Source organism: Ilyonectria robusta, assembly GCF_021365365.1.
Source record: "Ilyonectria robusta strain PMI_751 chromosome Unknown BGZ61scaffold_36, whole genome shotgun sequence".
NCBI lineage: Eukaryota > Fungi > Ascomycota > Sordariomycetes > Hypocreales > Nectriaceae > Ilyonectria > Ilyonectria robusta.
The window spans coordinates 116,105-140,904 of record NW_025764470.1 but is presented as its reverse complement, the minus strand read 5'-3'; the positions used below and the strand labels follow the sequence as shown (position 1 = coordinate 140,904).

Here is a 24,800-nt window from a genome sequence, read left to right as displayed (position 1 = left end):
GGTTATCGCCCTGCCTTGCCACTTAGTGGTCCTTGCGGGTGGCCGCCCTCGCCCACCCGTGCGCTTATTTGGAGCGATGACATGAGTATGTATCGGGGACATCAGCCAAACGAACAGGAACCCATTTCAGTATCGAGGCCCGTTAATTGAGTCTGCAAGCAAGAAGGGCTTATGTTTAATCCAGAATCCCATTGTGTATTGTACGTTATGTACCGACTATTTCGTATTCTACAAGAAACCTATCAACCGTGACGTGACCGTTCGACCCTCATGATAGCATCATATCCAGCCAGCAATAAAAGACAAGAACCAGAGTGCTAAACAACCCAAATGCCAAATCAAGATACAGTCTTGCGTGCGTCCACCTTCAGCGCTGCTTCAACTCGCCCAATCATTCAACCAAGTCATCTTCCTCGTCCTGTCGTCCACGACGATATCCGGCCCGTCGTGCCCTCCTCTCCTCCCGGTTTCGCTCCCTCTCACGCTCCAGCTCCCGAAGCTCCGGCATCGGGTGGTGGTAGCTCTTGGTTCCCAGATCGCTGCCAGTATTGCCGGTGCTGACGGTCAGCTGGCTGCCACTAACACTACTGTAGCCCTCCAGCAGACTTTCGCTCTGAGACTGGTCAGTCCGCTGGTAGCTAAAGTCTCGTCGCGAGGAACGACCGGCCTCCCGGACACGGCGAGCCTCGGAGCGCTGGCGTTGGGCCTCCCGCTGCGTCTCCCGCTCGTCTCGTCGGTCGGCGACGGAGTACACCTTTCGGATTCCGGGACCGCTGGTCTTCTTCGCAGGGGTGGCAGTAGGAGTCGCCGTTGGCGTCTTCTGGCGGTCGGAGAGTAGGCTCGATGACACATTTGACTCGGTGCCGGCGTTGGTCGATCCGTCCCACTCCGATGCATCGCTCTCCTTGTTCAGGCCACCAACGCGTGCTGCCTTCTCGTGTCGGTAGTTACGTAGTTCCGCCTTGGCAGCGTGCTCCGCTTCCTCATCCATGACGCCAAGGTCACCAACGTGCCTCTTGCTGGTACGCTTTCCTCGCTTCTCACGCTCACGGTCTCGCTTTTCTTGCTTGCGTCGGCGCTTCTCTCGTGCTCCAATATCACTGGCACCTGCGGTGATGCCACTTAGTGCCGTGGCTTCTGTGATGACCGTCCTGCCATCATCATCGGCATCGTGGTCGTGGTCTTGATCATGCACATCTTTATACACGCTGCCACCACCCAGATTGGTCGAGGCCGTTGCTCCAGACAGGAGGGTGCCGTTGGGCCCCTTGCGGCGCAGTACTGTGGATTTGTAGTCGTCCCAGTCATTCTCCTTGATATGGAAGCCGCCGTTCTTGGCCCAGAAGAAGAACCAGATGCCAGTTAGGACGAAGGCGACTCCGATGAGTGCAAACAGCACGAAGAATCCCACGTTGTTGATGTCATGGGGGTCTAGTACACCATTATCTGGGTCCACGCTGGTTCGGTGCCGGGTATTGGTCTCGCTGGAATCTCGAATCTCCAATACTCTATGAACTTCGGCAACGTTTTCCGAGACGGTGGCGAGGACTTCCGCTGAGCGGGGGACGGATGGAGCGGACGAGACGATGCTCCGGAGGGTGGTGAGGAAAGTGGGAGCCATATTGGGATGGATTGGAATGTCGATGTTTCGGCCGGAAAATAACGAGGTATGGAGGCTGGGCCTAGGAAGCTGGTTGCCCCGGCCAAGCGTCAAAGCGGTGAACAATGATCCTCAGGGCCAGTGAGGTCGGTCTTGAGCCTTCAAAAAGAATCAACAAGTCGTCGTGTTGGTGGGGGGTTTTCTATCCCCAGTGGCGTTTCGTAGAAAATGGTGAGGTGAAGGTGAGCTGAATTGGGATAGAAGGAAGAGAGCGAGAGGACGCGCAGAGTGCATGTGTACTCTGGTGCGGCCCGGGCGGTTCCCACAGAAACCAAGGCCGGAGGTGCGTGGCTGGGGTGCGAGGTTAGGCTGGGGGGTTTCACCAAATCGCGGCGAACAGCAGCAGTCCAAAAACAGCGTAGGAACAGACGGGGAACAAGTTAATACAACGGATGAAAACTAATTTACATTCACTTTTTAATCCAAAACTCATCCAGGCCTGAGTCTTTGGATTCTGATTTTGCAGCAGATTTCTCGCCCGCCCGACCACCTCATGGGCATCCAGAAAATGACGTCGCGAGTAAATAATCCGGGGGCTGGCCGGGCAACGCTTCGTGTCACAGGCCCAGTGGAGACGTAACCTCATCTGGCCAATAACAGCCGCCGACAGCCAGGCCCCGCTCGGGCTTCCCGGGTCGGCTCTGTGGAGATTCGCGCCGTGCCTCCATCCCGTGATCCCGCCGCCTACCAGAACAAAGACTCGTGACGTTATATTAAAGAGCCCGGGTAGTCTTTACGTGTAGATCCAATGCCTTTGTGGTCCAGGCTCTTCCCGAAATATCCAAGCCGCGCGTGCACTCTACAACATTGATCGCTAGTTCACGTATCTCGATGTGTGGCTGCGGGCAACCTGGTTGACTTCCCGGCCCGGGCTTGGTCGTAGGTCTTTCGCATGGCATCAATATATTGGCTAGTATATTCGTTGTCGCTCCCTCTGAAAAGACTTTGAGTTACGCTTCCAAATGCGCTGCGAGAACAGTGACTTACTGACGGATTCGCTCAGGATATAAACGAAGTCGTCTGACACATTGGAGAGACAGGCAAAGTCTACATTCAAATCAATCAAGCGCTTGTCACGTTTGCAGCTTTGGAGACTCACATCCGAAACAGCTCTTGTGTGCGCGTGACATCCCAGAGCTGGTGAAGTCCCAGCGGAAGAACTATTGAGAGTTAGCTGATTGGTACTGGGCAGCTGGCACCTCTGAATTCTTACCTTGAGGTCCACCCGCATAAGGCTGTTGTGGATTATGTAGATGAAGTATTCCTCGTGTGTACTTTCGACACCTCTAGCCTGCCCGAGGAAGGCCATCAGAGCAGATTTAACAACATCCTGCACATGAGATTTGGGAGTGAATATTAGACCACGCATCAGGTCCGACAACACACCTTGAACCCGTTGAGAATAGGTTTCTCTTTGTCGTCATTAACGGGGCCTAGAAAGCGATCAATTTCATGGTCAACAGAACCCGACACACCCCCATTAGCATACAAGATGATCTCAGAGAAGGGCCTCATGTCAGACATTGAACTCCCCAGAAATGCTGAAGCCCGCATACCGTTCCCATTTTATGGCTCTATCACCCATAAGCATAAGCATAGGGTTTGCCCTCACGTCTAAATTGAAGAATCTCCTACAAATCCGCCAAAAGTCAGCAGATCTTAAATTCCTATACGGTACACATTGAGTTTTCTGTGGATGACTTTGGACATATGAGAAGCTGTTCAGTCTTGTCTGCATCGTTACTAAGCTAAACTTCCTTGCTTGCTACCGAAAAGGATTGACCCATTTTGGTTGGCAGCGCTGCAACAATGTTGATAGTCTCGGCTGGGACAGGTTATCCAGATGTTGGTCAAAGCAAAGGGTTGGACATGAGGTGCGCGGGGTTCAGAAGTTGAGTGTCAAGGGTGTAAGGGAAAGTCACCGCTTTATCACCAAGCCCTGGAGGAGCGAAAAACCTTTCTAGAAAATCGATAATATTAAGACGTGGCTAGCTGTGTCCTCTCATGGTTTAGTCTGACGGGTTTGGCGAGGTGGCAAACTAGTTAAGAGCGCACCACACAGTCCGATTGGCGAATAATGAACTGAAATGGGACAGATACGTCCAGAACGTAATCTTGGCATTAGTTCACGCAACTTCTAGCAAGCTCAAGGTATCTAATAGTATCGGAGTTGGTCGTATCAAGCATTTTCAGGCCCTGTACCTGACACCATCAGTAGCGTATCGATGCCAAGGGTTGCAGAATTGGAAATGTTGAGGTGCAAGCAGAAACCTGAACCTTGGGTGTATGCGCAATTTTTGAGAGGATGCAATATATCCCCTAAGGATAATATTATATGTGTATGGAGTCTGTTGACCAAGGAAGCCTCTTTTTCTCGGGAGCGAGCAATCAACAGAATTTTATATCCTTATTTTCTTGCGTAGAAACCCCCCATGTTATCTGTAGCTCTTTGGAGAGATGATGTCGGCCGAGAGTACTTCATGTAGCGGGAATCTTGGGGTGGTGTGAGTTGAGGGTTGACCAGAAGTAAAGGGCAAGACTGATTAAGAGCAGCGATGTTATCGCTTTCGAAATAAAGGGGGGTGGTGTTTCGAGACACCACCGCGAGAAAGCCAGGATCCAAAGAGTACATGAAATAGTGTCCCATGTTACTGTCCAGCTCTTTATTTGACCCGCTTGGCGGAAAACATCAACTGAGTGAGCAATCCCCTGTGGAATACCTTGTGAACCGGCGCCGGTACTAACTAATGGGCCTACGTCATCGCAAGCCAAAAAAACAGTGTTTGGCACCCCGCGGCGGAATGACTCAAGTCACAACGAAGGGACCTAACTTCAAGGCTACTCAAATCATCTTTCAGTTGGTGCACAGAAGGTCCAGTAATGTGGCCTTTGAGTTCTGAGGCATGACTCCAAGAGTCGTAACAACGGCAGTTGCTAGCCCCAAAGACGGACTCATGTTTGGCTAGTACTAAGTTGAGTTGCGCAGTCATCTGCGGAATAGCCAACCGTTGTTTTAAGAAGCTAATTGAAGCCGGGCTTAGTGGCCGGGACGGCGGTATGCATGACATTTTCAGCGGTCATAGTGTTAATTCCAAGAGTGCTCCCCGACTCCTCACATGCAAGAATGGCCCCGGCCTAGAGGTTGTCACTTGATGCTACGCACATGACCTGTTTGGAGATTTAAAACTTAGACGCCAGGTTCCATTTAGTTTGAACTAGGAGATATGACATTTCAGCCAAAAGTCGATATTGAGACGGTAATCAGATCGATGGAAAGATGTTGGTAGTGTAAATAAAACTCGATTGTGAGGGATAGCATTGAAGCTTGAAAATATCACTTGAGCCCCAAATTAAAAGGGAGGGGGGGGGGGGGGATATCTATATTAGGTCCCATAAAGAAGTAAAGGTTCGCTTACACAACCCGACAAGTGAGTCAATTCGAGGGTGCTTGTGAGAGATCGATAAGGTTGACGGACCAGAAAGGGAGGCAAGGGCCGCCCAACCTTGATAGCAGGTATAGATGCAATAATGTTGCAAGGTACTGCACCTCCCAGCAAGTCATCCTATCAGAACTGGATCTGTGGGAGATGCCAGAATATGGTACAACGCAGGAAACTGGCTACCCTACTTCGCTACGAGTTTAGAGAAGCGAGTTCTTGGGTAGATATTGTAAAAGGCAATGAATATGGTAGCCTTTAGCTTCTATCTACGAAGAGGTAGGTATTGAACACCAGAGCTTGTTGAAACCCTGACCTGGTCGACCGTTTCAATGCCCTGGTGACTACCAGTCTTGATGCAATGCACAGGGGGCGATGGAGCTAATTACTCAAATTTAAGCTGTCTCTTAGGCCAGGATGGTGATCTGGGTGTTAATACAGACCCCCGGACAGTGATAGTAACAGGGAGTCTGCCTTGTTGTATGAGGGCTAAGTTTGTTCCAATGGACAGACGAAGAGGGCCGAGTTCGGGAGTCGCGGCCTGTCATCCGGCCCCACATCTCCGGTATGGCGCATATATGCCTCATTTTGAAGCTGTGTCTGCAACAACAACATCTAAGCGTAATTGGTTTAGTGGTAAAATTCTCCGTTGCCATCCGAGCAACGTCGGGGAGCCCTGGGTTCGATTCCCAGATTACGCATTAGTTCAATCCGGTGTTGAGGTACATTCTTTTTGTCTTTCCTTTTGCTTGTTGCTTCCGCTCCTCTTCACACCATGATGCGTTTCAGCGTCCCAGCCGTCCATCAAGTGGGGATACCCTCACACCAAGCATCCAGCGTAATTGGTTTAGTGGTAAAATTCTCCGTTGCCATTCGAGCAGCGTCGGGGAGCCCTGGGTTCGATTCCCAGATTACGCAATAGCGACGACTGTTCAGCAGTTTGACATCTTTTTGCTTGTTCTGGCAACTCTTTCTTTTTCCTCCCGGTTTCATGGCCAACTCTAACGAAAGTGAAAGAAAGCTGCTGAGTAAACGAACGCTCACTAGCAGGGATATATTTATGAAAATGGATAAAATACACAGGACAGCTATGTGTATTTGTGTTGTGATGGCCTTTGGAGGCTTGCGTGGTTTTGGACTAAGCAGACTGCAACATCGGAAGCCAGTCGGTGGAGGTGACGGCCAGCTATCTAATGACAACCAAGGCATTAACTGTCTACTTTTATCAAAGCGTCTGTTAATCCCTGAGGCCCGATGTGGTGTTTCTTTCACAAAATCATCATGTCTTATCCTCCATCTCACCTGTTCCCTTCCGTCAAGTTCAAGCTATCCCACTTGGGTGTGTCAACAGGCTTCATTTCACCGCTAAATTGATCCGGGGGGCGGGGGCGCCCAGAACCTCCTGGGCGGTGTCGGCATCACGTCTCGAGGACACGCAAGATCGCAGGGGCGCGGGTTCGGCTCGGCCCCGTGTAACCCTCCCGCATAACGATCTACATTGGCACAATGCTTACCACTACGTAGCTAGGAGCTATGACTACTTTGAACAATCACGGGTTAAACAACAGGGGGGCGAAGGCATGAAAAACGCATAAGCTTCATCGCTGTAGTCGTGTCAATTTTGTCTACCTGAGACGAACACTTGTCCCGCTCCCGGGCTTAATATCGCTCCTATCGTTTCCATGAACAAGACACGCAATGTTATCTACACTAATGCCTCGACAATGCCCAAATCCCCGTTGCATCCATGCGCCGGGATCCCAATCTGATTCTATCCGATCCATTGTCCGTTCATCCATCCCATGTATCCGCCGCCCCAAACTTAAGAGGTTAAACCATTGTCATCGTAGCCAGTGCGAAGCTGACCCGAGCCCGAAGACTTTGTGGGCCATGGATTCCACACACCGTCACAATTCTAGTCCAACACGATTCAAGGAAAGAGAAAAGACAAAGTAACACGACATCAGAAGCGGAAATCCCAGACGCAGATCGCATGCCAGTCGTAACAAGATTATTCTCTGCAGGGCAGCAGATGGAAGCGCGAACCTCCTTTGCCCGTACAATCTATCGCTTTGGTGACGCGGGATGGAAGTGTGTCCAAGCCCGGCCAAGTTCCTCCTCTTTCGCCATGCTCAACAATGCGATATATAACACCCGCAACCTGAACCAAGGCTCTCAGTAGCTTCCCCCAGGGAATGCATGTGAATCCAGTCGTAACGTAACAAGAACGAAACAAATGGGGAGGTCCAAACCCACCCCAGCCCATTCCAGGGGACAGGGGACCGTCATGAACCAGGTAGCCCCAACCTTCCTCCAATATCGAGTCGGTAAACAGCAGCCAGTGACAATCTTCCATCCACATTCAGGACAATCTTCCATTACTTTCAACCAAAAAAACAACACAGCCCCTCAGGGTATACATGATTTCCTCGGCAAGATGCGGTAGTATATGCGTCGTTGATGCATGGGGACTCGAGGGGACAGGCCATAACAAGAACCCAACACTCCTGGTCTTCCCATCATCACCGCTTTTGGGGGTATCAACTTTTGCCTGCCATCAAGCCAACGACCGGGCCTCGACCCACAAGACAAAGCATAGGGATACAAGAAATTCCATGCAAATTGGAAACCATAACTTGCAAGCATGATGTAAACGACAAAAAATTGTCCAATCAAATGCACCTGCCATGTCCAATTTTGATCAAAGATTCAGGAGGACAATGCGTGCCGCTCGCTTCCATCAAAGAACAGGAGGCAAGGAAAGAGAAAATAAGAAATAAATAAAATCAACAAATCGCACGCTAATCATCAACTTTGTCATCTCTCATAAAGAAATCGTCATCAATAGTCGTCGAGGAGAAAATGGGGATCGTAGGGAGCATAGCTCTGGGCATAGCCTCGGCTCTGCGAGTCAGACTGGCTGGGAGCTCGAATCCGATGAGCCAATGCCTTACGCTCCACTCGACTTCGACCATCTTCAATCTGGTAGACGGTGCTGGCCCTGTCACTGCCGCTGCCAATACGAGAGCCGCTCGGGGCGCTGAAGGTGATCTCGCCTCCGTCGCCACATTCGATCTCGGCACCCTGTACTCGGACAACGGCTGAGCCGGAGACCTTGATGGTGACGTTGTCATTGTCGCTGGATGATGATCGAGTGATGCCGGTAGTGTTGCTTCGCTTATACTCGCTCTCATCACGGCTGTCGCTGCTGCGGGTCGATCGGCTGCTGCCGCCTCCAGCGCGGTGGCTAGCCTTGCGTAAAGCCTCAGCAGTCAATGCCAACGGGGTACCACCGTTCACGTCGTCCTGGTAAGCAAGCGCAGTGAGGTACTTGTCCTCGTCATCATCCAAGCTGACGCCACCACCACCTAGGGCGAGGTCACGTCCATAGAACGAGTCCCTTCGGCTACGCGAAGCTGGCATGATCTCGAGTCCCTGTTGCTCGTAGGCGACAGATCCTCGCCGAGTGCGGGCCAAGACTGTGCGACGGTCATAGGTGTTGGACTCTGGGGAGACATCAGTGAAGTACTCCTCGTTGCCTAGCAAATCGTCGTCTTCGTAGCCTCGCTGTTGATCAGCGAAGCCGACGCCCCGACGAGTGGTTGGGGGTCGAGACTTCTGTCGAGTTGCTGGCTTCTGAGCTGGTGGTGGGCGGAAGGGCGTGCCAGCAGGCAGTGCCGACTGAGGTCGAGGAATGAAATCGGGGGGGGGCATTCGTTTCCGATCGTCGTCAGTCTGCTTCTTGGATCGGGAAGGACGCCGGGAGACACGAGGGTCAGGTTCTTCCTCGTAACCCCCGGGGCCATAACCGTAAGCCACCGCGGCTTGGGCATGAGCTTGCCGCTGTTGTTGTTGCTGTTGTTGCTGCTGCTGCTGGAAACCCATGGCAGAGGCGGGTCGCTCAAATCGGTTCTTCAGGTGAGCCGTCTGGTTTTGCATGGTCATGTCGAAGAACCCTTGGGAATGACGTGCAGGTGATGCTGGAACCCCGATCATGGACGGCGATGGGCCTCCTCCGTACAGGGGAGGAGGTGGTGGGAAGGAGCCAACGGGGTATCCTGAAGGCTGCTGGCCGGCATGGGCTGGGTGCCAACCGGACGGGGCCATTGAGGGGGGAGGGCCCTGGCTTGGGTAGTAGCTGTTGGGGCGTGTTTGGGCACGAGGACGCATGCCCGAGGCTGCGGGCTGCTGGACGCCATAACAAGAAGGGTCTTCGACGTGACCCCGTCGATACTGCTGAACAATGGGGTCGGTTCTGGACTGGGTGAGGGACGTAGGTCGGGGCTTTCGCGCGGGCTTTGCCTCACGCTCTTTGGCCGCCGCCTTGGCCTCGGAACGGGCCTTGCGCTGCATCTGCTCGGCGGCTTCCTTCTGTTTCCGCTCCTTGCGGCGGCGGTCCTTCTCTCGCTGTTCACGTTCGTATTCTCGTCGGGCGTCACGCTCACGTTTGGAAGAGCGGGGCGTAGAGTCGGAGTCGGTGAGGGTGTTAGAGGAGTCGGACTTTCGGTTGGAAGAGCGCTTGTCGGCACCACGGGACTTACCCGTGTTGGGGCGCTCCTTGTAAGGGTTCGCTTGGACTTCGGACCTGGCGTAGATGCGGGTGCTTTCAATGCCCTCGACTGAACTACCAGAATCCTCCTCGGCGTCCTCGCAGTAAGTGGTGTAGTCGGTCTTCTTTGACGACATCGTGGGGTGGCGCGATAGGTGGCGCGATCAAGGTTCGGTCGCCCCGAGAGAGCGTTAAAGTGATGGTGGGCTCGTCAGCCTCCAGCAACGGCCGCACTAGGGCGGGACGGGACGAAAGTCTATGGGATCAGGGAGCGGGTGGCGATGGCGATTGAGACTGCGACGGAAGTCTTGGTACTTGGGCGTCTTTTTCTCTCGAGTCGAGCAGCGGGCATATGATGGCTGTGTTGGTGTGGGACGGACTCGCAGACGGATAATATCGTCGGAGTGATGCTGGGTCGATGGTTGAAACGAAGTAGACGGTGAAGCTGGCATGAACCAAATATTGATGGCGTCGTTGGTGATAAGGATATTGGTGTTGGTGTTGGTGTTGGTGGCGATGGTCGAGCCGGAAGAGCAAGGTGCTGAAAAGGTCGAGGATCGTTTCTTGGAGAGGGAAGGAGGGGAGGAGGGGAGCAACGAGCATGGATGGAAGGATGGGCAGTTTTAATAAAAGCAGTGCCAGTTGCAGGGCCACGGGAGGGGGTGCCCCAGTGGCCCGCCATGGTCCGCCATGGCCTGGCTGGGGCGCCCCAGCGGCTGCGAGTCCAGCCTGTAGCGAGGAGTTGTCGTCCCGCCCCCAGGGCCCCAGTCGCTAGTTGCCAGTCGCCGGTCGCCAGTCGTCAGTCGCTGCGCTGGTCGCTCCCGCCCAAAGAGAAAATGTGTGTGAGACGGGGACGGCGGGCGTGTGGAAGGTGGGTGTGTGGGCAGGTGCAACCCCAGCCGGGCACCTCACACCTCAGCAGGGGGCATGACAGCAGCGAGGAGCGAGGGCGAGGGATGCAATTGGTATGCGGGTGTGTGTCTAGCGTAGCGCGCATCTGAGCATCACGCAACATCGTGGGTGCGTTTTTGGGCCAGCACAGCACGGCAAAGCAAAGCAAAGCGCAGCACAGCACAGCACAACACAGCATAGCACAACACAGCACCGCACAACACGACAGCAACACCAGTGGAGGCAGACACAGACACACAGACACACACGCCGGCGCTGGTGTTGATGCAGACGGAAACGGCGCCTCCTTACTTGCTCGCACTGGCAGCATGCTCCGTTCCTTCCCACCTTGTCTTGCCGGGCTTGAACGGCAGAGAGTGTCGGTGGGGACCCTTCACCACACCGGTGGCGGATGCCTGCAGCATACCGCCAACCATCCATCAGTCAGCATTCTCTCGTCGCTCAACAAACACGGACAATTGTCAGCAAGCCATCAGCGGGCGATGTTGACAATTCGGACATGGCGGACAACGGCCGGCGGATAACAGGTGATGGGCAGTGAGCCTGTCTTAGACGACCTCACCGTCTGTTGCTCGTTCCTGAGTCGCCGAGCCTCCCTTCACTGATGTCATGTATTGAACTCTCCCGCCCTGGTCATGCTCTGGCCTCGTCCATCGCCGACTAGACCAGCTCCCGTCCGGCCTACTCTCGAGGCCGCTTAGCTTACCGAGCTCTTTGGTCCGCTCCGACGGCGGCGGCGGCCACGGCGGGCCACGGCGGCGGGAGTGCCACTCCAAACCCAGGTAGGGTGTACGATTGAAGCACAAGAAAGGGGCACAGAGCACAGAGTCGAGGCAGATGCAGACAGAGGGGGGGTGGCTGGCTTGAAGCCATGTGTTGTCGTGGGGAATGGATCCTCTGGTCGGACGGGTACAGAATGATGGGCAAACTGAGAAGCTGGATACTAGACCCTCTCGCCCTTCTGTCTTTTTCCTTTGCGGACACTTGGATATGCACGCCTAGGCCTGCGTCCAGACTACGCCCTCCTACCGTCAGCCCCCGAACCGAGCTGCTTCTTTTCAATCCTACATCGTGACCTATCTCAACCCTCCAGTTTATCTCGCAACGACACAACCAGTCTAGCACTCAGCCCTTTCGTCACTGACGGCCCATTTCTGGTCCCAGCCCACCCCGCTGGGACAAACCTAGAGAATCCCCAGCGCTGTCAACCAGGGGCCAGTGATCCAAACCAGGGCGTCAAGTCTCAACACTCCCCCCAGAGAAACCAAAGAGAGTTAGACGGCATGGGTGGCCCCGTGAGGTCACGACAGCGAGCGACCTGAGTGAGGCGGGCTGGCGCTGCTAAGCCCCGGATCCCAGATCCCAGCCCATTGTCAGGCTACCCACGAAAACCACGCGGCCGAGAATGGATCTGATCTGTCGACGCAACCCCAGATGGTGTCCCAGGGACCCGCTCTGCCGCGCCTTCACGGGTCTCTTGAGCGTTGTCGAGCGGCCATGAGCGCCCTCACTGGCAGGGAGTCCCTCAAGAGCCTCCAGGGCAGGCGAAGCACTCAGGCCCAACTGTGGAGCTTGCATCCGGCCCGCCTCGTCCAACGCTCTTTTTTTCCCTCTCGCCTGCTTTTTGGGTGGCTCTTCTTGCTCTGGTACGCCGCCGCCTCCTCTTCGACTCTGAATCAGTTCCCCCGTTTTTTTCTTGTTGGTCCAGTCACGTCAGGCCAGGTCGCTGGGTCGGGTTCCAGCAGATCAGACTGAACCGCGCCCCTCCCGCCGATGACACACTCTGCTCATCACACACCCCCGGTGTTGCCGCCGTGCCCATCCTGGATTCTGGGCCAGCTTCCAGCTCACACCCTGCCCGGAAGGTTAAAAAGAAGCTGGTGTAGAAGCTGGAAGGGTCCGGGCTCTTGGGTAGGGAGACCGACCCACCAGCTCACGGAAGTGGCAGATAGATTGATTAACGAGCCGGCAATCTCGAAACAGTTCCAGGGGCTGGGCTTTGATGGAGGTGACGATGCGGGCGAACAAGAGCCCAACGTTGCACACTGCACCTCGTGCCAGTTGATGGCTGAGTAATTGGGTCGTCTATCTGATAGGATTGGCCTGAGGAGATCGTTATCAACATGTCAACACCACGGGCGTCGGACTCGCCCAGTTCAAAGTCAGTGATAGGTTTCGGTGCTTGGTGCTCCACGAAACCCTGGGGCGCAGGCTTGGCAGGTCGCGGGGGTGAGCCAAAACAGGAGCAACGTTTGGAGCCAGGGTTTCGCTCATGGTCTTGGCTTCACTCCCTGGCTACCTTGGCTGGAGTTGGATAAGGTAGGGCTCACAATCGTGTGGTACCCGACCCTAGGTTGCTAAGCTGTTAAGGTTGGTATAATAATGGACATCGTCGCATCAGCGTCAGGATGGCGAATGCGGACGTCTGCTGTGGCTCCAGTCGTCTCAAGTTCCGGCTTTGGGTACAGACTGGGCTCTGTTAAGGCGCCAATGTCGGGACTTGCATGCCTTAGGGTGGGGTGTTCGCAGTGACAGACTCCCAACCTGCCAGACACCCTTTCAGGCGAATTTTCAACCCGCAAGCTTCTGTGTGCCTCCATTCGGCTCAAAGGCCTCTCGTCGGTCTACTACGTAGGCCTCTGCTATGGAGTAGACTATCTGGATTAGCCAACCCTCTTGAGGCTCTGCTGGGCTTCACTCCGTGCCCGACTCGGCGCTTGGCGGGGAACGTTGCTGGCTTGGGTATCAACACAAGTGACTCAAGCCGACGTGTGACTCGCCTTGTGAGGGAGAGCAGCGACAGACAACAAGGGAGGGTGCACCGGCGGGAATTACACGTCGCAAAACCAACCGCGCACGAAGGGTCGATTCAATGCCATCAAGAAGCCAGCTGAGTCCAAAGATTCTGGTTGTGGAATGTGGATTTGTGGCAGGTGAATCACCCGTGTCTCCGCTGTGCCTCGGATGGGATTCACCAGGCGCCCAACACCCAAAGCGACACACCGCACCCCTTCGTCACGAACAGATACCCCTCCTGTTTCCTCCAAGTCGAAGGTGCCGTTCTGCTGCCCAGCGGTCATTCATGTGCTGCGTACGACTACGTACCGGACCTAGAAGCATCGAAACTGACAGGACCAGAAACGACAAGGGGCCAACGCATCTCACGACGATGACGAGCGAGACCCAATCGTCGAGGGCCTAATATCCCCATGGATCCACGGCTGCTCATGCACACGCCTGATGCCCAACCCCCTCTCGGCTGGCTGCTTCAACAAGAGTCACCAGCGCAGGCTCTCATAGGCTCACAGCTCTTCATCGTCTGCGAGACTCGCAGGTCGACAGGAAATAGGTTGCAGGGCTGCGGCGCACCCTCCGTCCTTACGCCCCGAGTCATGCCCTTCTCGGGTGAAGATGCATCAGTCTCTCCGGGAACCCCCAGGAGCGCTATCGCCAGAAGGACGATTCGAGAAGCCACCAGCGAGCAAAGAGCCCCTAAGGCTCGGAGTGCTGGCATCGCCGTCACCGTGACCGTCACGGAAGCTGCTTTCGCTCTCCCCTTGCCCTGGCCCATCGTGTTTTGTCCGTTCTAGGGCACCACCGTCTCCGGAGGCCCCCCACATTCCCCTCCGGTTAATCCCCCTTCTGCCTGGATTATGCCCCGATTTTCGGCCTCCATCACCAGAAATCTTCGGCCCGCCAGCCGGAGATGGCCTCCGGGCCTCGACAACGCTGTTGCCTCTGTCCCCCAATAACGAGACGCCAGATCTCACAACGTCCTCCCTACGAAGTCCGCATGTGACCTCGCCTTTTTTCGCTTGAACATGTTCGGTGCAAGTGCCGAGTCGGTGTTGGCAGGCAATCTCTTCCCTGCTCACAGGACTCCCCAACGCCAATCGAGAGACAATCGTACCGATATGGTGGTGTCCTCGTCACCGTATCGACAAGCCCACAAGGTCAGCGAATGCTCCCAGACTCACGGTGTCAACAAACATCCCAACTGCCTGACACGGTGCCGACCGACCGACGCGCCGCAGCATTTCACTCGATGCCCGCAGGCACCATAGCTGTTGCGATGTGGTCATCCTGGATTCTGTGGGCACCCCTCCGCTTCACACCCTCCCACCAAAGCTGAGCCTGCGGCCTAGTCCAAGGTTGGCGTTACGCTGTGGATTGACGTTGTGGATGGACAGGATGGCTCTCACACAGATGCACACTCGCACCCTCACGCACACAGGCTCTCGCCTTTGGCCAAGCTGCTGTTGCCAGCTTTTGCGATGCAAAAACCGGTCAATGCATGCCCGTTGATTGGCGATGCAATGCCTTCCGAGCGTTCCGTTGACACGCGTTGCCTTCCACGAACCCTCCGTCCTGTTCCAGGCTCTAAATTGATTCTGCGGTGCTCATCGCACCAAACACAACGTTGCCGTCCTCGCGTCCCGATTGCCAAAGGGAAGTGTCAAAGAGCCCCGGTAATGGCGTCCCGTGTGCCTGACGGGAACACCCCTGCTTGAAACTCTTGGATGGCTTACCAGTCCCTCCTCGGAGTGCACTCTAACTGTGGGGGGATGGGAAACCGCATCCAAGGCATTGACGCATCTACAGGGTTTTGGGAAAGGTGCCGCACACTCACAGCTTTTTTGAAGCCCACCTCATTCCACTAGAACCCGGTCCAGTCCTCCTGGGGAACGCCGGACAAAATACCCACTTCCGATCATCGCCAGTGCCGCGGCTGGTGCCCAGCTTCACAATCATTCCGTATGGAGTGGGCGATGATAGGGATCCTAAACATTGCTTCCAATGGCGCTTGTCACTGCGCCGCCATCACAGGCTTTGTTAAACTAGCCCGCGCCGCCCGATGCTAGTCGAGCGTTCCCCAAAGATGACAAGCATACACACATCCATCACAAGCACCGAACGATCCAGTCGCACAGGTTTCCCCAGCGATCTATCACCTCTCGCTTCGGCTTAACTGGGGAACACAACTGCTCAAGCGAGCGATCACTTCGATTCCCACCCTCCATCATGAGTTACTCGACAGTAGTCTGGTGAAGAATTGGATTCTGCCGCACCTGCACGAAATCACGAGTGCATGCCGCCATTCGGAGATCGATTCGCCATCATCGATCCCACTCTCCAGCCTCCACCCTCAGAGATACTCGTCATGGAGGAGCTCTTGCTCCCTTCCCCAGCATCTGTACCGGCCTCCCCATGTGTATCCCGAGTCGTGCCGTTACGCTGATAACCGTCCTAACCCAACGATGGCGGCAGCGCGGGGGCGAACCCTATCGTATAACCCCTCCTCCGCAGCCCCCATCATACCTTGACCGCACACACCGCTCTTTCGAAATCCCCCGTGGCACCCATCCCATGGTCGTTTTTCCCCTGGCGCAATCGATAACTCCCGAATTCATTCCTTCATGGAACTCGCGAGAGCTTCTGCTCGGCGCTATACTTCCCGCTATTTCACTGGTCTGGGAGGACTTCACGATGGCAATATCATTTAGCACCATGTGACCTTCAATATGTCAGCGTAGTGGCATCACGTTGAGCTGACTGGCCACAATGAGAAGCTCCAATGGACGCTCCCCGTCCTGCTCTCCCCATCCGGCATGTCTTGCATATCTTCGAGGCGAAGATCAAGGTCGGTGGCCCTCGCGGCCTGCCGGCTTGCCAGCTTGCTTTGGTTGCCTATCTGCTCACGGCCGGCCGAGATTTGTACAGCATGTGGATACACTATCAACCCAATCGCGGTCCTCACCAACTTGCTGTGCCGTGTCTCCCTGTGGCCAATGACTCTGTGGACACGACACGACGTGGCATTGTCTTTGCCCCCACGATAGGTACACTGCTCTAGCTCTAGATAGACATGTAGGGAGGATTCGGCAAAAAGTCCTCCTCCCTCTGACCGAGGTTTCGTCATGGGTCTGGTGCCTTTGAACTCGCCTTCTTGAAAGAAACCTCCCTTGATAGCCACGTCTCCCCAAGTCACCCTTGAATTAGTGCGCCACCACATACGACCTGATGGAACCGGAATACATTTCCCTTCGAGCGGCCGAACTCCTCTCTAGAATGGCGACATTCATCCTGCGTATGGTCCTGCAAGCCGTACGCTCAGCTCATGTCGCCTGACGCCCTAATCATCATGCATAGGGTCTCGCTACTCTCTCGTCCACGTCTCCTCACAACTTGTTTATTCAATGACTCACGTGTGCGCTGTCAGTTGGGGCTCAACGCGGCCCAGTCATAGTCTTTAGATAGCACTGCCTCAGTCCTCTGACAAGGTGTTGCTGTAACCCAAAGACCAAACGGCGTCGATCAAATTACAATATCCAGGTCTGCCACGACAGGCCGATGGTCTGACACGCGGATTTGATCATCGAAGCTGTTTGCCAGGACGCCAAACGTATTGACTTGTGCAGTCCGGGGTTCCTGGATGAAGAGGAAGTCGATCCGCTTCGGTACCTCCCGCGGCTCCCCAAAGCTCGTGTACGTAATGTGGTTCCCATAATGCCGGCTCTCCGGGACGAGGTCCGAGATGTCCGCCATCCCCGAGTCTGGCGCCGTCATGGCCTTGTACGCCCCGTCGGAAGGCTCGCTGTTGAAGTCTCCGCCGATGAGCGCGACGGAGGCAGCGGGTCCGTCACCCTCGACGCTCCACTCTTTGGCGAACTTGATGAGCAGCTCCGCGCTGTGCTGGCGAGCCTTGACGCCGATATGGTCAAAGTGAGTGCTCATGACGATGACGCGTGTCCCTGTCACGACGTGCGAAAACTCGCCCATTGTGACGATGCGGTTGAGCACGGCATCCCAACCCCGCGACGGCCTGTCGGGGGTCTTGCTGAGCCAGCGCGTCTCCTGGCGCTCGCAGGACCACGTCCCCGGGCGGTAGAAGATGGGCGAGAACTCGCCGTCCCGGGGGCCCTGCCCACGCCCACGCCCGATATGTGCCCAACTCTCGCCCAGCTGCGCCTGGATGTCCTGAATCTGTCCGTGGAGGCACTCCTGGAGGCAGATGAAGGGGCTCTCATGGCCAGCGGTGATGAAGCCAAGCTGGGAGATGAGCCTAGGACAGCGGACGGACCAGGGGCGCTCGCCGATGACGGGGTTGCCGGTTGCGTAGCGAATATTATGGGTGATGATGCGCAGGGGCATCGTGGCCGGCTTCGGCTTCGACGGGGATGGCGGAGCGACGAGGTTCATTTTCAATGAGGCGCCGGCTGGGACGTCGACTCTGGTCATGGCTGGGATGCGGGGGCGGGACGTCAAAGAGCTGGTTGTAGATACGAGCTACGCAGAGCAGCACGGTAGAGAAGAGGAGGAGGGTGAGTAAGAGGCTTCTGAGCAGGAGGGTCAGTCGGTTTCAGTATCAGAGATTCAGCGAAGTTATACAAGTCACTCAAGGCACGTCCATTCAAGGTGAAGGTTGATGGTGGAGTGATGGTTCGGGGGTTGATGTGACGTCACGTGTTTCCCCAGATTGACCCCGCTGTGCGGCCCAGACTGCCTGATCAGGGTTAGTGAGACGTGAATAGCATCAAGCTCTGGAATCGGACAAGTTATCTGGGGTCAGTTACAGGGCTGGGGAGTATCCAGTCGGTACAATAGGGTACGGTGGATCGACCCATTTTAAAGACCTGCTTCAAAATCCAAGGTGAAACCCGAATTTAATCGGCGACGAGTTCCTGCTGATGCAGGTTCTGGTGGTGGTGGGGTGGAAACCACTCTGAAACCACTGTCAAAGAACGAGATGCCAAGTACGGCGCTTAGCATGACCAGGTGCATTTGTTCCCTAGAGTCTTCAGCCCCTGAGAAGAAGAAAAAAAAAGATCGACTTCAACTAGGATGTTATTCGGTCCGACGATGCGCCATTAACTCGTCTTCCCTTGCAGCTCAAACATGTCGCTTAGGAGAACATAAGCTGGCTGTCTAAGATGGGCACGTATACTGCCCCTGCAAGTCGTACTTGTTAGTTCTCACGTATGTTGAGCATTCTTGTTCGGAGTGTGTGTCTCAAGACCTCATTCCAACGGTCCAGTGACACAGATTTGGCTCCAATCCTGCATTTTAAGGATAAGAAATAATGCTATTGAAGCACGTTGTAGTGACAAACATGGCCAAGGAATGAAGTACACAGAGATCTTAGAGCGAAGATATATTCATTGCCGAAGCACTTTCCGCCATCGATTGTGGAGGTGGTACTCCAAATGAGCCCTTGTCTCTCTTTCAAGTCAGTACTCCCAGCATCGGAACAGGGATTTCGAATATGGGGAATGATATGCATAGCGAGGGTTTGAAGAACCCACCATCCGCTTCCTATAAAAATAGTGGCGGTTCACGGATCTTTGATTGCTGTGAAGGTCGGGTTTCTTCTGTTTACCATAGGGCTTCGTGATGAGCGCCAATTGTGGACGTCCTTTGGCCACCGAAGACCCTGCGGCCACGGAGCTGTATCCCTTGCCACGAATCTGATAGATTCAATATTCATAGCAAGGTGGCATGTCTGAACAGTAGGGATAATTCAACGACTCCATCAAAAAGGTTCTGGCTCAATTCAAGAGTGATGATACCGAACACACTTGCCTCCGCCAGAAAGTCCCCGTTTCTTCGCTCTCTATTTTTCAGAACCAATCGAATATTATGAGGCACGTCTATTTCATACAAAAGCGAACCATTTTCTCTCCAAAATTCGTAAATTGTTGAGCCTCCTTCACTATCTTGTTGTCCGATCCATGTATTCGTCGTGACGCGTTCCATGACGTATATAGCAGACACCATTGCTATCACAATAATTCTCATGGGATCTTGAATCAAGTTCTCAGTCATACATATCTTTATAACCTTCAAGGTCACCTGTTTATGCTGTAGCACTCTAACTTGACCAGCACTCCAGAGCCATGATCTCGTATCCCACTCGGCGACCACTTTCTGTGAAAAGATTTCCACGCTAGCATTGAACCCAGTTCTTCTATATTCGTTGTTTGTAAACAATCTGTATCTTATTCTCTCTTCTCCATAATCTCCCTTCTCAGCGAGATGGTCTCAAAGCCGTTCCGCATAAGCGCAGCGCATATGCAGCCGAGAAGGTAGATCGCCAATGCGTCCCTACCAAACGCTTCTACCAGATACTTCTACTATTAAATATAGCCTAGTTCTTCGAGAAAATTCTAGGAAGTTGCTGAGTGCTGTCTTGGACACCTGATGAGATCTCCTAGACACAAGTTCCAGTAACTTGGTCAAGTTAGAGGAGCAATGGCATCGTGCACTGAAACAGGCCCCCAGTCATCCAGCACCGTTTTAATGAGGCATTGTTCACCTTTTTTGATACATTCCATAGGTCCAACATCTTAGAGTCGTCGTATTCTAAAGAACCACCATCTTTGAATGCATCAAGCAAATGTTGGATTAGCGTAGCGAGGTCACTGGACAAGGCTGTGGTGGCCGGTGGAACATTTCGACATTAGATGGTTCAATATAGGATAACCTTTCGAGTCGTTTGCAAGAAGAATTCCTCTTCATAAGAAAAACTCCTTACCACAACTGAACCAGTGACATATTCCCATATACGTAGGAGGAGAGGTGGGGACTTGGAAGCGACAGACCAAATGGCAGGGCGCGAGCAAAGAGAAAGCCGAGGCGAAACATGGGACTTCTGCCATCCACTTTAGTTACATATCAGATAGGGAGCCTCGCCAGGCTAGTGTGTGGCTGCTTCTCCCTTGTTCGGCAATGAAGTATCCGAACAAGGGCGCTAGACAAAGTGTGCCCAGGCAGACCAACAACTACAAATTGAAGCCACAAGTCCTTCGGTGGCGGCAAATTACAGGCATCACCAATCAGAAAGGCAACCTAATATTTCTGCCTTGGTCCAGTCATCGAAGGATGCCTAGACGAACCCCATGCTCAACTAGCAAACTAAGAAGTGCAATTGCCAACGTCGTCACCCAGCTTTTTTTTAGAGATTACATGACAGACAATACGAGAGACAACACGAGGGCCTTCGGGAGACAGTACAGTTCGCAAATATTCAAGAGAATCATTCAAAGCCCAATATCTGCCTGGACAGTAGCGCTGAGGACGCCTCACTTCACTCGCCAAGCGACACCTGAGTGGGTCTCCGGAGGTCAGCCCCACAATCCCGGCCGGGCTGGATTCTTGCGCCGGGCGGGGATCCGGCTGGCTCCTCCGGGGGTACAGTCTCGCTTAGCTCTACAAATAGTACCACGGCTCGTATAGGACACAACGGGACGGCACATGGACGCCCCAGCCTGCTCTTATCTCGGTCGCGAAAGGTTTAAGTTCGCAGATCACCCGAGGCTCCACTGCTCAGCCTGAGACAACGCGTATGAATGACGAAAGTTGAATCCATCATTCGTGCGCCCTTGGCATTCAGCCCTTTCCGGGAGCGCCTCTTCAGCGCAGGCTTCTCGTTTAGGACAGCTTTGTGGGGTTGTTCAGCCCGATGATTCAAGTCCAGACCGCGCCGTGGCTTGTGGCTCCCACGCGTGCCGATGCGCCGAGTAGGCATGGCGGGTGATGATTGATGCAACGTTGTTGTGGAACGGGAGACGATTGGATTCCTGGTGCCCGAGGGACGACTGGACCACACTCCGAGTCGCAACATTCGCCACTCGAGGACAACATAATCAATATATCGCGTTTTACGAGTGCCCCGCCATAGATATCGCTGCAACCACCACGAGGTCATCGTTATCTCTTCTCGGACACGGCTGATGACCGCGTTTCCATATTGGGAATGCTCCCGGTACACACGTAATCCATAGTTCCGACAAAGACGGCAACTTCTCACCATTGCTCGAGCTATGACGACATTGTTGGAGCAACCTGACTGATCACTTTCGTTTCCCCCCGCGTTTGCGTGCGTGCGTATCTCTTGGGGTTTCACTGCTGGGTTCCCTCATCAGCGTGCACCACCTCGTGACTCAGACTGGCGACCCTCCGTCTGTCTCGAGTCCGACGCTTGTCGCCTTGGTTATATCCTTGGCCGAGCGTCCGAGGGTCTCTCGTGCAGCTCGACCCACACGAACGTGATGCTCGACGCCTGGGGTTGCGGCCTAGGGAAAGAAGGGAAAGACAGCTGCAAGGCACCATGCATGCCTTCTCTGATCGATTCTGCACAGTTTGCCGAATCGCAAATCACCCATAGGCCTCCGTCCTGAGATCTCGCTGGGATCAGCAGGGCCTCCTTGATTCACTGGACTAGGCCGGCGAGGCCGGTGCTGACCACGGCGGAGGCACAGTCAGATGGCCGGCCTGGTGGTGGTGAGGGTGTCGTCCATGTCTCACCACTGCCCGGACGGTGACCCCGCCGACGCGACGCCGGCCAGTGGGCCAGCCACAAGGACAAAGATGTGCGGATATGCAGAGTTGATGGTTCCCGGAGTGCTGCGTCTAGCCCGACAGTGCTACGGTAGTAGCAGCTTTGGCTCCTAGGCGGGGCTGGGAATGACCATCTTTTTGGGCGGCTGCCGCGGGGGATAAGTTGAGTATGTGGGAGGGAAACCTGTTCCAGCGAGTGGCTGCCCAGCGAGTGGCTTTTGTGTAACTGAACTACAGGCTATTAGTGTGGTTTTGTGTGGTTTGTGATGCAGCCAACCACCCTCCACCACCCATCCCATCCATCCGTCCAGCCCAGCCCAGGCCATCAGCTCGCCCGCCCGCGCAAATTGCCCAGCTCAACGCAACAACCCATGACTTCCATTTCCAGCACCGGCGAGTCCCGATTATCAATCTAGTGAACCGCCGCCTCGGACGCGTGGCGTACGCGCGCGCAGCTCATAGGCTCTCGCGGGTGTTGCTCAGCTCGCCAGCCCGCAGCGCTTTCACGTGTGGCCCCGCTCGGCGAGCCGATGACCACCATCTCGGGCCTCACAAGGTGCCGCCCCATGTCTAGAGTGTCCCAAAGTGCCTCAAGGTGCCCCGGATATGACTGTAACGCAGCCCCGTTATGGCATCTTGGTGTGTCTTGGGTGTCTTGCCTGCAACTCTTTGGGTGGGGGAATGCTGCCTGTGGCCTTGCGCAGCCAGCCAGCCTGAAGTCCTGGACGTCGTTTACAGCGGCACGTCCATCTATATATTACCCCCGCCTGCTCGCCCTCGCCCTCGCCCCGGGCACCCTCTAGTTAGCCCTGTGTTGGCCTTTACCATCCGCGTCAAGGTCGCCTTCAGTGAATGACTCTGACTCCGTGAACTACTTTGGTGATCCTCAGGCTTGCAAGGTCCTTGTTTGCGCCGGCTCGGCCGGTGGTGCCTTTTATTTCCCTCGAACCGTCACTTCTGCCTGCTTTGAGCCAACCAACTGTCACCAACCACACCCAACTCACACCACAACTCACTCCCATTCGACGTGAATAAGTACCAAACTCAACATGCCTACCGAGTCCGAGATGCGGTCTCGTCGGGACTCGTGGCCCCCGACGCAGATGCGCCTCAAGCCAACCATCTCCACCAAGAAGTCCCCGCTGCCTTCGCTGGAGGATATCGACGACGATCCTCTCACCTACTTCCTCACTCCGGCACCGGACATCGATGACGATGACATGGACATCGCCATGATGGACTTCGATGCTGGTATTGAAGACGACAACCAACCACGCGAGATGATCCGCAGCGTCAGCCCGTCCACTCTCGACGGCCTCCGCAAGCCGGGTCTCCGCCCCGTGTCTCCCGACACCAGCTCCGATATCACCGCCGACGATGACGACGACGACGAGGACTACATCCGCTTCTCGCCCAGCCGAGACAGCCTCCTCTCGCTATACGATCTCTTCGGCGACGGCACTCGCCCCAAGAGTCCCGCCTTCGGCCAGTCGGCCAACAACACCCACCTCTCGCCGTCGTCCCCGCAGCCCCGGGGTAGGACCCGGGGCCACGGCCCGGCGCGCACCGTGTCGTCGCGGCGCCGTCCGGGCCAGGTGTGGCGCGAGCCCAGCCCTGACGTGTGGTCTATTGAGGAGGAGACAGAGGAGGAGCTAATGAGCGACCTGGGCAGCAGCGTCGCGGCACGGAGCGATGTGGGCGATGCCGAGGAGGAGCGCAAGGCTGCACGCGCGAAGAAGTCCACGAAGCCGAAGAAGAGGGTCCGCTTTGTGCTGCCGGCCCAGACGGACTAAGGGTTCTAGGCTTGTGACGGAGAACATATTGCATCGGACTGGAGTTTACGGATTTGCCTTACTTTCCTAGTGTCTTGCATTGCATGGTGGAGTTTGGGGTGTGCCTCAGCATTCAGTTCCATCTTCGGTTCCCTGGTATGGATCATTAGTACATGGCTGGTCCATCGGAGGACTATTAGGTTTCATTGAGGGTATTTTCTTTTGTTTGGGTTAGTCTGGCACATCATGACTGTTAAGCATACGGGCGGTCAAATTGTCTACATTTCAGTTATATTTCCAGAGGAGCAATCCGCCAGCATGCCTCCAAGATGAGGATTATTTAGTATTTCATCATTTCATCAATCTATTTTTTTTACCACCGAATACTTCGCTCATATTATGTAAGTCCGTCACCGTGGCTGTGATCCTCAACAATAAATTATCGGGATACCTTGTTCAGGGTAACTGAGGCCCGCGAGCCGGCTTCTGGTGTATTGAACATTTTGAGGTAATCCATGAGATTTACCCAAGTCTAAGTAATGCTCGGCCGTACTTAGGCGAGTTTCGCAGAATTTCCTTTCTTTGTTCTCGCCTCCACCGCTGCAAATATGTCGCTAGCAGCGGCCAAAGCATCTCGTCCAGCTGGCACTCCACAGTAAATCATGGCATGCCTACAAGCTTCACAGATCTGCTCCTGAGTCAAGCCATTCCGCAGTCCCGCCTCGATATGGATTCGCAACTCCGGCCCACGGTTGAGCGCAATCATCATGGCGATATTCATCAACGACCTCTCTCTAAACTGGAGTTCTGGTCGGGCGTAGCTTGAGAAGCACACCTCCGCGATGTACTCGGAACCGATCTGGGCAGGGAGGTCATTGCGCTACAGTAAAGTCTTGGTTAGTAATGGTTTAGTTAGATTAAGTGATTTTGAGAGGTCTTACTGATGTTTCCTGGATTCGCTCCAACATTTCTTCGCCCAAGAACTTCTGGGTCATCTGGGCCCCTAGGAGGAGCTTCTCTGAAGGTTGAGACATAATGTTTGTTTAGTGAAATAGGTTTAAAGGCAGCGAAGAGAGAGGAGCTGTAATAAACGTAGAAACCGAATTTATGATACTATTATAAAGCCTGAGAGA

The 24,800-nt window shown here is 54.6% G+C and overlaps 7 protein-coding genes and 2 non-coding genes across 9 annotated transcripts; 3 read left to right on the top strand and 6 right to left on the bottom strand.

Annotated features, from left to right (window-relative positions):
• Window positions 1–168: 168 nt before the first annotated feature.
• Window positions 169–2,033, bottom strand: BGZ61DRAFT_463855 (uncharacterized protein). Its single transcript, XM_046247444.1, has one exon. It carries the CDS (start codon window positions 1,619–1,621, stop codon window positions 392–394), a length of 1,230 nt encoding a protein of 409 aa, XP_046096223.1. The 5' UTR covers window positions 1,622–2,033; the 3' UTR covers window positions 169–391.
• A 441-nt stretch (window positions 2,034–2,474) lies between these two features.
• Window positions 2,475–3,184, bottom strand: BGZ61DRAFT_539684 (uncharacterized protein; the record flags this gene model as incomplete). Its single annotated transcript, XM_046254820.1, has 5 exons — window positions 2,475–2,545; window positions 2,648–2,707; window positions 2,760–2,820; window positions 2,874–2,990; window positions 3,047–3,184. The coding sequence occupies 5 exons, from the start codon at window positions 3,182–3,184 to the stop codon at window positions 2,475–2,477; spliced, it is 447 nt and encodes a 148-aa protein (XP_046096222.1).
• A 2,532-nt stretch (window positions 3,185–5,716) lies between these two features.
• BGZ61DRAFT_t199 lies at window positions 5,717–5,798 on the top strand. The gene has a single exon. It is a non-coding gene; the product is annotated as a tRNA-Gly (tRNA).
• Window positions 5,799–5,933: 135 nt separating this feature from the next.
• BGZ61DRAFT_t200 lies at window positions 5,934–6,015 on the top strand. Its single transcript has one exon. It is a non-coding gene; the product is annotated as a tRNA-Gly (tRNA).
• Window positions 6,016–7,698: 1,683 nt separating this feature from the next.
• On the bottom strand, window positions 7,699–9,939 carry BGZ61DRAFT_148884 (uncharacterized protein). The gene has a single exon (XM_046237341.1). It carries the CDS (start codon window positions 9,781–9,783, stop codon window positions 7,939–7,941), a length of 1,845 nt encoding a protein of 614 aa, XP_046096221.1. The 5' UTR covers window positions 9,784–9,939; the 3' UTR covers window positions 7,699–7,938.
• Window positions 9,940–16,084: 6,145 nt separating this feature from the next.
• BGZ61DRAFT_148859 (uncharacterized protein) lies at window positions 16,085–16,722 on the bottom strand. Its single transcript, XM_046237340.1, has one exon. The coding sequence runs from the start codon at window positions 16,569–16,571 to the stop codon at window positions 16,098–16,100; it is 474 nt and encodes a 157-aa protein (XP_046096220.1). The 5' UTR covers window positions 16,572–16,722; the 3' UTR covers window positions 16,085–16,097.
• A 151-nt stretch (window positions 16,723–16,873) lies between these two features.
• BGZ61DRAFT_369126 (endonuclease/Exonuclease/phosphatase) lies at window positions 16,874–17,797 on the bottom strand (the record flags this gene model as incomplete). Its single annotated transcript, XM_046241939.1, has 1 exon — window positions 16,874–17,797. One exon carries the CDS (start codon window positions 17,795–17,797, stop codon window positions 16,874–16,876), a length of 924 nt encoding a protein of 307 aa, XP_046096219.1.
• A 5,147-nt stretch (window positions 17,798–22,944) lies between these two features.
• Window positions 22,945–23,688, top strand: BGZ61DRAFT_369217 (uncharacterized protein; the record flags this gene model as incomplete). The annotated part of the gene is made up of 1 exon (XM_046241945.1): window positions 22,945–23,688. The coding sequence occupies one exon, from the start codon at window positions 22,945–22,947 to the stop codon at window positions 23,686–23,688; it is 744 nt and encodes a 247-aa protein (XP_046096218.1).
• Window positions 23,689–24,220: 532 nt separating this feature from the next.
• BGZ61DRAFT_563776 (AhpD-like protein) lies at window positions 24,221–24,773 on the bottom strand (the record flags this gene model as incomplete). The annotated part of the gene is made up of 2 exons (XM_046255876.1): window positions 24,609–24,773; window positions 24,221–24,547 (listed from the first exon to the last, which is right to left on the bottom strand). The coding sequence occupies exons 1-2, from the start codon at window positions 24,699–24,701 to the stop codon at window positions 24,221–24,223; spliced, it is 420 nt and encodes a 139-aa protein (XP_046096217.1). The 5' UTR covers window positions 24,702–24,773.
• Between the last annotated feature and the right edge of the window lie 27 nt (window positions 24,774–24,800).